General features: G+C 27.9%; 1 protein-coding gene across 1 annotated transcript in view; it reads left to right on the top strand.

Moving 5' to 3' along the window:
• The window catches only part of LOC129963919 (uncharacterized), a 53,528-nt gene extending 40,131 nt beyond the window's left edge, over positions 1-13,397 (top strand). The window contains exons 3-5 of the mRNA XM_056078512.1: positions 290-425; positions 10,589-10,718; positions 13,108-13,397. Of these exons, the coding sequence (XP_055934487.1) occupies positions 290-425; positions 10,589-10,718; positions 13,108-13,193 (352 nt within the window). The 3' untranslated portion in view covers positions 13,194-13,397. The remainder of the gene's footprint in view (positions 1-289; positions 426-10,588; positions 10,719-13,107) is intronic.
• The last annotated feature ends 425 nt before the right edge of the window (positions 13,398-13,822 follow it).

Genomic DNA, 13,822 nt, shown 5'->3' with positions numbered 1-13,822 from the left:
AAAAAGCAAAACCAGCAAACATAATTTTGTCATCAAAAAAGCAAGATTTAGTTATATATATATATATATATATATATATATATATATATATATATATATATATATATATTGTTCTTGTTTCGCTTATGAATAATCTTACCATTTCTTTTTTTTTATCCCAGTTAAAACCCATAAAGACAAACAATTGTAAAATTCCTTGAGAATTTTTAACTATTGATTAAAATACACTTTGAAAGAAAAGACACAGATATTTCATGTTGTTTTTTCTTTATCTCTCTTTTCCTTGCAGGAGTAACTGTGATAGCAAAATAGGGAATATTTTGAGGAAACATTATAAACGACCCTATTTTTTGCCCCCACTCTCTGAAAGTACGAATATCGATTGGATTTTTATGGGGAAGCCGGGATACGGTGCTCACATGCACGTAAGTATGCTCGCTACTTTGATATTTAGATATTTAAATCATTCGCTTTCTTAAATAATATTAGACTGGACAAGGTAAATATCAATGTATAAAGTAAACGTATTCAACTTCTCAATAAGCATAAAATGCTAAAATTACGCGCTTCGTTCTTTTTGTCTTTCAAATTGAAGTTTAAATTGTATTTTTTTTAACAAAAAAATATTATAATTACACTTCGACAGCTAGATCGATGATTAACATGATACGAATGCTGATATTCTAAATCATTAAAATATGGAAGCATTTTAGATTTTCTTCCGACAGTAAACTCTTGATTAATTTGAGGATGGATGATTCACTTTGTTGGTTTTCTATGGTCTAAAAATAAAAGTTTTTATTCATAAATTAACATCAGTGGGAATGATCTTCCTGAAATTTTCTCACGTACTTCCTAAGGGAGATACCGACCACCTCATCTTTCTAATTACGGGCCCTGGATTAGACCTTGACAGCCATGAGAGCTCATATTTTTGTATGTTATTGCATTTTTGAGTTACAGTGTTTATATGCACATTAAAAGCAAAATGACAGACAATCAACTTTTGACGGATTCAGTTTGAAATTTAATTTAAAGATTCACATTTTAAACATTGAAACTTTGTACGAAAGTTCATTTATTTGTTTCATTGCGTTTATATGTTCTCGCCTTTATATGCATACGAAAATACAGACAAACAGACAGATGATCAATCTTTAGATCAATTTGGTGTAAAATTTGATATAAATCTACATTTATGCTGTTAAATCAACCACAAAATTTTATTTATCTAAGTTTTGTAGAAGTCATATTCTTTGCATTCGGATAGTCAGACACCCAGACTTCTTATGAATGGTTTTCGTTCGAAATTTGATAGAAGGTAAATTTGATTCACTAAATTTTCTTCAGTCTAATTCAAAGTTCTTTTGTGTTTCAGATTCCTAAATCAATAGATAGAGAGAAAGACAGATAGGCATAATTTCAAAAATGGTTCTTTCGAATTTAAGGAGATATGAAACATGGATTCGTTAAAATCTCTAGGACGAATTTTTTAATGATTGCATACTTGTCGTTTGCATACTTCGTATATGGGGAAGTAAAAACTGATTTTTACTTTACTGTATACATAGAACAGAGAAAGTATAGCATTCGTCAAAAAAAATTCGAAATCGAGATTTTGGCGAATCTCCACGTTGTAATAATCCTCACTGAGATCGAAAAACACACTTTTGGAAAATGTCCATCTGTCTGTTTGAGACAATGATAATTCAAAAACGCTTTGATCTAGACGGATGAAATTTGGTACACGGTCTTTACCCCAAGTTTTCAGAATTCCATCAAATTTTGAGTAAAATCTGTTCATAAGAAGTCCGTCTATCCGATATGAATAAACACGATTACTACGAAACGAAGAGAGCTAAATAGATGAAATTCGGCAATCCCATTTAGTGTAGACACCTATCAAATTTTGAGCCAAATCCATTGAGTGGTTGACCATCTGTCGGTCTGTACGTTCAAAAAAATGTAACGCGATGACACAAAAACGCAATGAATTAAATATATATTAATTATATTAGTAAGGATTTTTGTGATTACAAATGTAGCTTTTTTTAATAAATTTTTATTTCAATCGATGGAGAAAAAAGCACCAAATACAGATTCGATTTTTGGAGGTTATTAACCGTAAGCCAAGATATTTAATCGCCAAAAAACTCGCCAAGAATGACATGATAGATTAAGCAAAAATGCAAAATTCATGCTAAAGGTTAGTATTTCGTAACAGTAATACGTCAAAGTCATGTAGGGCGTTCCCTGGCATGACAAGCTTATTACAGAGTATGCGAGAAAGTATTGGGGAAACCACTCCCTCTGGTTTTAACACAAAATTGAAAACAATTGGCAGAATTTTTTGTTGTTGTTAAAAAATAAATAAACAAACTTACAAGAAATCAGCTGTTTATTAGATCTTGGTTGAATATGTAGATCCCCACGTTAAAAAAATCGTTCAAAGGCATTTTGATGTTGATTTGTGTCCTTTTAGGGCTATTTCGAGATTATACGTGAAATTATCCTGCTTGCGGTTTTAACGTCACTTACTTCTGTGTTTTAAAGTGTGTGTTTTTTTAAAAAGATAAATAAAATAAAAACGACGTATTTGTTGTTTTGTTGTTCAAGATAATATCTAAAGACTCTCTGATAGAAAATTCACCAAATTGAAATCTTTCATCTATAAATGGAAAAAAAAATCCAACTTAAGTATAATAATTGATTAAAAAAAGTGCCTGTAATTTCTCCTATATCAGTTTCTCCTCATTTTAAATGCAAATTGTATTTATTCGAAATGTTTTTTTACATATTGAAAAATTTCATGTAATATTTTCATTTTTATCCCAAAAGATAGTTATTTTTCTAAAGCATTGCATTACATTTATAATTTCAAAACGAAAAATAATTCTGTTCTATAGTGTTGAATCAAATAAAATAATGAAGGAAATATTATTAAGCGCATGTGCAGGACCATCAATTCCTCATTTAAAACTAAAATCGGTTAATTTTCAATTTAATAAGCGATTTAAATTAATTTATCTGCAATGTTTTATTTTGTGACAATCCAATGTATCCAATAAGTAGATTATAATAGTTGTTTCTAACTTTCTGCTGGCATAGGGAGTCGAAAAATTTCAGAACTCAATAACTTTTTCTTTTTTACTGTCTAAAACCACAAAGCATCCGAAAATGCCAAGTGTAGATATTATAACGACATTTCAAACCTTTCACACGCCAATTTAAAAGTTAAAATCTGGTTTAAATAGAGTGAAAATTCTTTTGAGATTCACAAAAGATGATTTCGAACAGGTCACGAAAGCACTCATCTTCTTATTCAGAGAGGTTGATGACCACCAAACTGCATACTCACGATTGTGAAAACACCAACTTACCTGATATTGAAGTAGAAAATTACTGTTTGTGCTATGTTAACACATTAATCATTACATTCACGATTTCATTCAACTGAACTAACTTCAGAATTTTTCGCATTGTAACTAGAACTACTATTGTACTTCGGCAAGGGAAAAGACTTGTTAGTTGTGCTAGTATGAGAAAACCAGTGTTCTTAGTGAAAGCAATTTTTAAATAACTTTGCGGATTTACAACCGAAAAACTTGCAAATTAGTCACCCAATTTTCTAATAAAAGAATTTTTTTTAGACTGGAATTGTATAAGACATAATTTAAAAGTTTTTAATCTCTATATGTGCATAAAATATTCGTTAATTTTGAATCTTCATCTAAAAGAATGTAATTGTTTCAAAAATACCTATACGATAATATATGCATGTATTTTACTTAAAATAAGAGTATAAATTGTAAATTTATGATTGACAGCAGTATGACAATATACATGTATAGGGGTTTGAAAAAAAATAAGCCACCTAACTTTATTCTAGTATATGAAAACTCATAGTATATATATAATATAGTTCATAGTAAAGGAAAACTAAAGTAAGTTAATAACTTACTAAAACTAGTAACGCATGCTAAAAGATGTTGTACCCAAAAGGTTCGTAGGAGATTATCTACATATTTAAAAATGTTAAATCTTTGAAATTTCCTATGGCTATGCCCTCTTCCGATGTTATGAATAGATTCCGCAAGGAAAAATTATCCAAAATACAAATTTTAATTAATATACTGTAATCACATCGGGAGATATTTGGTATTAGGGGGCTGTTCCCATATTTAGATGTATTAAATTTATATATTCTCTGGATGACGTCAATAATATACTTTTTTAAATTTTGATTTACGTTAAAAGCATCTTTAAAGTTGCTTAAATCTACCTATTATAATCGATTGCTTTTGAAAGCATAAATAAATATTTATATGAAATTTGATTCTTTTCCTCAAAGAAATATTCAAAAGCATTGGAGATCTTTGCTTATGAGCATGAATCGCCAATAAAAGAATTAAGATAGAAAATTTGAACTTTTTATATGAACGAAAAAATAAAACTGAATATATATTTTTTATTGCATAAAAGAAATATTAATTTCAGTGTTAAAGTTAAGATCTTGCCAATAGTAAAAGAGAAAAAAAAATAACTCAGTTTTATTCTCTTTATGCTTTATTCCCGCATTTTGTAATAAGTAAATGCTATCCCTATCATCATCACTGTTTACTACTCATAAACAAACATGAAATGATATACCACTTTATTTTACGAACACATCCACTTTATTAGCTGATAAATGTTAATGTACTTTCTTCCATGCTTTACCGGTAACTTGATGTTATACGGAAATATTTTTTGACTGCGAACGAATTCGCTATATTAAAAGACGAATGTTTAGTTTAGTTATATTAATGTCCCGTTTTAAAGCAACAATAGGGCTATAAAGTCACACCTATAGGATATATGCATATGATTATATTATTACAGACATGAAACGCAAGTCACAGAACATCATTCTAAATGTTCATTGATTTATTGTTACCTTTAATTTATATTATTCTTGCACTTTTTAAATTCTTAATCGTCACATACTTTGCAGTTTCTGTTATAAATAGTAATAATTATAGGCATCGTAATGATATACATAATTAGTTCATTAATAGAAAATTTATATTAGAATTTTTTTGATTAAACACAATAAAAAGAATTCCTTTCGATTTGCATTGATCTATCAATTATATTAAATGGAATAATAAAATCAATATAGAAGAGTTATAAATATTAATAATATATATGTTATTAATATTTATATATATTAATATGTAAATGTTATAAATATTAATATATAAATGTAACCAAAAATAAAATTCTTAAATGTTTGTTAATAGATACAGTGGCTTAAACAATTGAGAGTACACTTTAGTTTTACTTGATAAATCCGACTTTCAATATAAATAACATATTACCGAGAAGTGCAAACATGCTTTTATTTTTATTCATAACAAATGGTTTAATTTAAAGTAAAAATAAAGAACAATAAACGAAAAACTTCTAAATTGAAAAGTTTCAGAAGCATTTTAAAAAAACATACGTAGAATTTTGCCTAAAAAAATTGAGAATACAGAGGGTGTTCGCACATTTTTTAGACGATATTGATGGAAATTACATTCATATTTTTTGTTTTAAATGTTCGCCTTTTGTAATGTTAAATGTTCAAATGCCCTTGTTCTTAATTACAATTCTGCATCGTAATTTTCATGATATGAAATTCCACCTTTTAAGAGCATTTCTGAATTATTAAATAAGAATAACTTTCTTCGGGAAGTTTTATCCTCATCCATTGCCTTTTAAAGGTGCATTTTTGTATGTAAACAAAAATTCTAAATATCAGACGATAAATAAAACTTCCAAAAAATATAACTGTTGTGAAAATAAAATTTTCCATGCAGACGATTTTTTCTTACGGCGAAACAAAATTGTTCGACTTATGAAAAATGAACTAACTTATGAAAAATGTGTTTAACTACCACTAAATATTTTCTACTTGACTGCTACTTTAATCTAATTTTACCTTACCCGTCGTCACCATTCTTCTACTTTTTCCTCTTCAATCCAATCCTAGTCTAAGTTTTTCTTTCCTTCTTCTCCAAAAGTCTCGATAAATCAATTTTTGACAGTTCTCCAAACGTTTATCACTTACTTTATCATTTTTGTAGCAAATCATTTCGTGCTGTTATTTTTTTATTTTTCTTTTTTATTTTATTATTTCCATTTTAGTTATTTTATAATAAATTAATTTCTACTTTCCACATTGCACATATTTTTCTGCATTCCATGGAATTTCACTCATCACAAGTCAAAACTTTTCCACGAATGCAGCTGAAGGCCCCATCCAGTGCCCAATGAACTGCAATAAATATCTATAATATTGGTTGGTATCTTAACCCTTTTCAGTGATCACTTTTGTGTGATGAAGTTTATTAGATGAACTTAAAGTCAAACTTTTAATAGGAGAATGACTCCTCGAAGAGAAACCAGTAGTGATATTAGTACCAGTAGTAATTTAAAAAAGGAAATTCTTATCCTAAAATTGTTGGTAGAGGCCACACTTGTGTCCAGAAAATCATCTGAAATTTAAAAATGATGGGTTGATTGAAAATAAACGTGGAAGAGGAAAGAATGGTACTCGGAGTGATGACGCAAAAAGAAAAATTTTGAAAGAAATCAAAATTGATCCTAAAGTAAGTGCAGTCAAACTTTCTGCAGAAACTTCTCAAATCATAGACAGAAGTGTAAGTGCTGAAACTGTGAAAAATGTGATTAAATAAGCTGAATATAAATGTCGAGTTGTTAGAAAGAAACCGTTCTTCAGCTTGCAAAATCAGAAAAACTCATTAATTAAAGACCAAAAACTTTTAGCAAAAAGTTGTATTTAGTGATGAAAGTAAATTCAATACTTTTGGCCGTGACGGCCGTCTCACTGTTTGAAGAAAACCCAATACTGTTTTGGATCCAAAAAATATATGTCCTACAATTACACATAGTAGTGACTCCGTCATGGTGTGGGGTTGTATAGTTTCATCCGGCGCAAGAAATTTAGTTTTTATAGATTTCATTATGAACTATATGATTTACTTGGATATACTTTGCAACAATCTGAAAGAAAGTGCTAAAAAAGGAAATTTCATTTTCAAGCAAATCAATGGCCCAAAACACATGGCACGTAACTTCAAAGTGTGATGTCTTTTTCATTGTAAACAGCAGTTACACACACCACCACAGTACCCCGCCATCAATGACATTGAAAATATGTGGGCCGCACTCGAAACAACTGTCCAGAAACTGAAAATTAAAAACAAAACCCACGCTTTAGGACAAAAGAAGGGTTGGAAGAAGAATGTGGTAAAATATCTTCAGATACCACCAAAACTTTGGTCGAATCGGTACCACAACGTTTAGAGGACATTATAATAACCAAAAGACATGTAACTAAGTATTGACACTTTCTTTGTATGCGAGATATTACAAAAATTGCATTGGTATATTCTCAATTTTTTTTGAGGTAAAAATCTGCATATGTTTATTTAAAATGCTTCTGAAACGTTTCAATTTAGAAGTTTTCCGCTGATTGTTCTTTATTTTTATTTTAACTTAAACCGTTTGCTACGTGTAAAAATAAAAACATGTTTGCACTTCTCGGTAATGTGCAATTTATATTGAAATTCGGATTTATCAAGTAAAAGTAAGGTGCACTCTCAATTGTTTGAGCCATTGTATACGTTTAATTTTTGTATTCGTGTTTAAAAATTTAAAACTCTTTTCAAAAGAGTATAAAGGAAGCCTTTTACTTTTCTTAAACAGAATTATTTATACAAATCGCGATTATTTATTCAACTGAGGTCAGATAAAAAATAATTTCTAATATTTTATAAAACTATTTTATGATTTCTTATCTTCTTTAAAAGTATCAGATCTTTTTAAAAAAAGTATTTAAAAAGGAATTACATTGGAAATGTTTTGTAATTTTTTTATACGAATTATTTCTGTTTATTAAGAGAAATTCTTGTAAAACTTTTTTTTTCAAGTTTATTTATTTCGACATTCAAGTAAATCGAAATTTATTGTTTTAAAATTGTATTCATTTTGCATTGTTTGTTCCTTTCGTTTAAATAGGAAGTAAAAAAAAAAAAAAGTTTACTTTTATATTGACAAAAATAGTGATAAATATCAATCAATACTTCCTGAATCACCTTCATTTTCTTATCTTTTAAAAAAATAAAATTGTAAGATTTATTTTGCGCTCAAAAAATTAATAGTAGATGCGTTATCTAATAATCTTTTGATGCCTGATTTTTTAAAAATTCCGTTTATACAATATATACAATATACAATATTATAGTAATTAACACTTTTTTTAAGCAGATAAATTTTTATGAAATTCGACACTTTTGTAAAAAATTCTGAACATACTGAGATTTTTGTAAAAAATACTGAATAATAAACATGTATAAGTTTAAACAAACATAAACGGCCCTTTTCTTGTTACAGAAAATGGAGTTCATTAAGCATTATTTATGAAGATAAATAGTTTTATCAGTATGTTTTCAAAATTAAATAGCTACAATTCTATGAAGTAGAAAATAAAATTCATATATTTTTAGTTGCTATGTACTTATATCTTGTAAGAGATATTATATGAGCCGACGAATAAAAATGCTAGCTGGCCACAAGAGCAGAGACAACATTCCACTATTTATAAAATATTATGGCAAAGGAAGCATTTATTTTATTTTGATTTCTTATATTTTCTAAGATTTATTATTATTATTATTATTAATATGTGTACCGTTTGTTTAATATGCTTTATTCCAAGCATTTGAAGAGAAGCGGGGAATGATGAAGCTTTTCTTATCCATTGTTAAAAATAGATGGCGCCACAACCTGGCATATTTCTTGAACATCTCTCAATTTTGATGTTTCGAGGAAATTCTCAAATTTGAATTGAATATCTTATACAAAAGGTTAAAAATATATGAAATTCTTATCATTGATGAATTATGCTTATATAATTTTCGTTTAAAATTTGTTATGGATTGTTGAAAATTATGAATGGATCAATACATTTTGATTGAGATACAAATTAATTTATGAAAAGTTTTTTTCACCCCCAAAAAAGGCGATTTTACAACTTTTTTAAATCAAAAATTTATTTTGTAGGAATTAATAAATAAGCTTTTTATTGTTATTTTTGAATAAACAATTTCAAAACTTCTTACAACATTAAAAAATAACGTATTTTTTAATTTTACTTTTAAATAAATTACTGTTGAACATTTAGAGGTTTAGTATTTGCGTTTGATCCACGTTTTTTAAAATTTCGACGAAAGATCAATCGCTCAGATTGGAAATCATAAATAAGCACTAATATCGGGAATTAGAAAGGTATTAAGTTTATATTTCGATTTTATTGAGGAAAATTCTGGGGCACAAAAGTAAATAAAAAGATCCATCCATTCTTTTGTTACAGGGCTGAGCAACTTAATTCTCACTAAGAGTTTTCTTGGATAGAGCGTTTCTAATATATTTCAGTTACTAATCTTATTGATTGTACTAATTATGTTTAATTCACAAAACCCCACACACGCACACACAAAACTATTCGTACATGAGAAAAGATGATAAGTGCATTTTGTTTTTCACTCACTGTGGAAAAAACAAAAAGAAAAGTTTTGACTTTCATAATGACTTATTCTACTTCGTAACTGGGAAGTTGTTTGTTTGGATTATGAGACTTAAAAGTTCGTGAACAAAACATTTAATATACTAGAAAAATCACAATTTATTCATGAATTTCACAAGTAATGGATTTCAAGATTTTCTTTATATTGACATTTCTGTTTCTAAACCTGATATTTAAACAAAAATTTCTGGAATGCTTTAAGGAAAAAAAATTCTAGAAATCTTTTTTTTATTAAAAAAAATGGATGCCAGATGTCTGTAAATTTGGCAAAGTGTATTTACAATAAATTTTCAAGGATTTCCAAACTAGCAGTAATTGTAATTATTATAATTAAAATCATCTTAAACTTTAATTAGGTTTCGGTTTTCAAGTCATGCTAAACTTTGTTTATCATGATAACAAGTCACATTTTCAATATATTATTGTAGCAACAACTTATGATTTGGAAAAAGAATTTTTCAAAAATGCGGATTTAATTTCATTCTGAAAATTTTTTCCAAAACTTTTATTAATTTTATTTTCTTGTATTTCTAAGAAATATGATTTAAAAAAAATTAATTTATAATATGAAAAAGATTTTTTTAAATATGTCTTTAGTTTATTACAAGCAGGATTAAAGATTTCAGTTGAATCCGAATTATTATACAAATAATAAACAGCCAGCCTTTTTTTTAAAAAATCAAAATCTTTCAAAGTTTTATTGATCCATTTATAACATTTTAGCCCATATCATTGTTTTAAATTGTGAGTGCATTTCCAACTTTCCTTGTGTTATTATAACATGATCAGAAAATTTTCATTTTATAAGCTTTCTCTTTCCACCATTTATAGAATGAATAACTTGCCTGCAAATTCTTAGTTCTAATCAAAAAAATATTTTCTTTCTTAAATGTAAAAAAAAAATTCAAATTTTTTTGCTTATTAAAAATTATTTCCCTCATCCGTGTTTTCCAGATTGACCACGTGAACAACCCTTCTTGGCAAGCCCAAATTAAAGGCAGCAAACTGTGGACTCTGGAGCCAGTTCCGGAATGTTACAATGAATGCAGAACCTTGGAAACAATAGTCAATCCAGGCGAAGTCAGTAAGTTTCCGGGAATATGTAATGGTCAATCTTTTATTAATTAGAAGCAGCGCCAAACCATGCCTTAAACCTTTTGAAAGTCATTTGTAAATACACTTATCATTACATTTATTAATTTTTAAATGTATCTAGTACGATCTTTAACCACCATTGATTAAAGTTGCGATTTCTTCAGAACTTTAGAAACAACAAAACATATCACTTCAACCTTTGAATTCATGATATGGTTTTGAGAATCAAATTAATTACCAATTGATTATCATTATTTTTTTGCGTTCATACTGTGCCAGCCCAAATGGTGAGAAATAGATTTGCTTATGCTCTGGAAAAATACTTTCCATGAAATAACTTGATGTCTAGATTTCTTATTCCAAAACATATAGAAACATTTGCATTCATTTATTAATTATTCTTTGTTCAAATTTATTATGAAATCAAATTAATTTTATCTAATAAACCAGTTAAATTTTTCTTAAATCTATATTAATACTAAAAGTATTTGAATATACTATTACTAGAAAAAAAATTGCTGTTTAAAGAATTAAATAGCCCTTCTTTATTTCTTAAAGTTTACCGTTAAAACAAATGTCTTACGTTTATCATCATTAGGAAGTGGCCCTTAAAGAATTTCACACGCCAACTAAAACTTACTAGAGAAACAAATGATTTGCGTTTAGCATCGTTACATGAATTTCCTTAACCAACAAAAATTTATTTGAGAAACAAATGACTTGCATTTTGCATAGCTATTTTAAATGACTGGAGAGTGTTCCTTAAATGAATTTCCTTACCCAATAAAAACTTACCATGAAAGAAATGGTTTTGAATTTTGCATTGATGTTTTGTAGGACTAGAGATTGTTTCATAAATGAATTCTTTTATCCAATAAAAGCTTACAAACTATGTAAATAGCTTGCTTTTTGTATCACTATTCCACAGGGTAGAGAGTGACCCATAACTGGATTTCCTTATCCAACAAAAATTTATCAAAGAAAAAATGTTTTGTATTTTGCATCGATATTTGTTGGACCAAGAATTGTTCCTTTAATGGATTTCCTTAACTAAGAAAAACTTACTAATGAAACAAGTGACTTGCGTTTTGCATAGCTATTTTGAATGGCTGGAGAGTGTCCCTTAAATGTATTTCCTTGCCTAATAAAAACTTACCAATGAAACAATTGGTTTTGAATTTTGTGCCTCTGTTTTCCTGGCCTAAGGTATCCAATAAATGAACTTTCTTATCCAGCAAAAATTTACCAATGAAACAAATGGTTTGCGTTTTGCATCGATTATTTGTTGGACTGAGTAGTGTCCCTTGAATGTATTTCCTTAACTAACAAAAACTTATCAACGAAACAACTGACTTGAGTTTTTCATTACTATTTTACAAGACTAAGCAATATTCCTGAATGATTTCAATATCCATCAAGAATTTAACAATGAAGCAAATGGCTTAAATTTCGAATCGTTGTTTGCAGGGCTAGGATGGATGGATGTCCTTATCCAATAAAAACTTACGAACGAAACAAATAGTTTGCGTTTTGCATCGATATTTTGTAGGACTAAGATGTGACTTTTAAATGAATTTCCTTAACGAACAAAAACTTACCAATGAAACAAATGGCTTGCCTTTTTTTGCATTGCTATTTTGCAAGGATATGCAATTTCAGTATCCATTAAGAAGTTACCAATGAAGCAAATGGCTTGAACTTTGCATAGCTGTTTCGTAATTCTGCTGACAATTAATTCCGAACGTAATGAGACAGCTATAAACGACCTCATCACTATTAGAGGATTTGTTACAGATAGACACTGTAGAAGTGTTCGTAATAAACTATCTGTAAAAAGCTTGTTTTATGGATAATGCTCTCTGTCAGTAGAGCTTTGTTTATAAAGTAACTTTATTTTTAAATATAAATTTTTATTACAGGAAAAATTTATTATTATTATGCATTGATTAATTTTAAATACACTATAATCATATTCAGAATTATTTAATAGGTCGCAAAGGAAACTAGAGTTTCTTCGTATTATCAAAAGTTGTCGATGATTGTAAATATAAGTAAACTTGATAATAGTTTAGAGGTTCAGAGACATTATTTTGCAGTTCAGTAGTTAATTCTAAGCTTCAATTTTTAAAATCTAGTATAATTCTGAAACCTCACTGCTTTATGTATTGACAAACATGAAATAAAAAATAGTTTGATTAACGTAAATTTGCCAAACAGATAAAATATATGTAGCACATCCTTATCGCTTTGCAACTCTAAAAAAAAATTCAATCTGTTTATACCTTTTTTAACTTTTATACATTCTAAAGAATGAGACTCCACCATAATTCTGTTTGCTACTATCAATAAAAAGTTTCTTTCATTTTCTGTCTTTTCAGTTGTTCTGGATACAAACCGTTGGTATCACAAGACGCTGATAATCGGCGATGAACTCAGTATTACAATCGGATCGGAGTATGACTGATTACAGAAAAATGCTGCGGTTGTTGCGTACATTTTATTTCATTCTAGTCATAAAACACGTGATTCCTGATTATGGTAGCAAGTTCCGCAAAAGATGAATGTTTTATTTTGTTTGTTTCGTTGCGTGTGTGTTGCGTTTATTTTTGTATATTTATGTTGATGCATTTGCTTGTCATTTCTAAACTACTACTAGTAATAAAATTGATGATACAGTGTCAGTGTTATTTGTAGTTCTATGAGCACCAAGTTATCTTTTTTTTTTTTTTTTTAAAGAATGACATGATCAAATTTTCAACAAAATAATTCATTTTGTTTTAAATTCTGAAATGCATTTAGGAGATTTAAAAAAGATATTTCATTAGTTTTTTTACATTAAATACATTATTACAAGAAATTTTTTTAAAATAATATATTGATAAAAAACATTTTATGAACTTTTAAAATAATTTTTTCATTAACACATAGATAAAGGAACATTTCATCGATATTTAACTTGATTTTTTTCATTAACACATTGTTAGCCATAGAATTTTATATAAATTTTTGAAAAATGACTGTTTTTTTTTCTTTCTTATTTTATGAGACTATATAAACATAATTAATATTTTATCAGTTTGGTAATGGGATGTT

Source organism: Argiope bruennichi, chromosome 3, assembly GCF_947563725.1.
Source record: "Argiope bruennichi chromosome 3, qqArgBrue1.1, whole genome shotgun sequence".
Taxonomy (NCBI): domain Eukaryota; kingdom Metazoa; phylum Arthropoda; class Arachnida; order Araneae; family Araneidae; genus Argiope; species Argiope bruennichi.
Note: the sequence above shows the minus strand (reverse complement) of the source record. Positions and strands in the feature narration are given on the sequence as shown.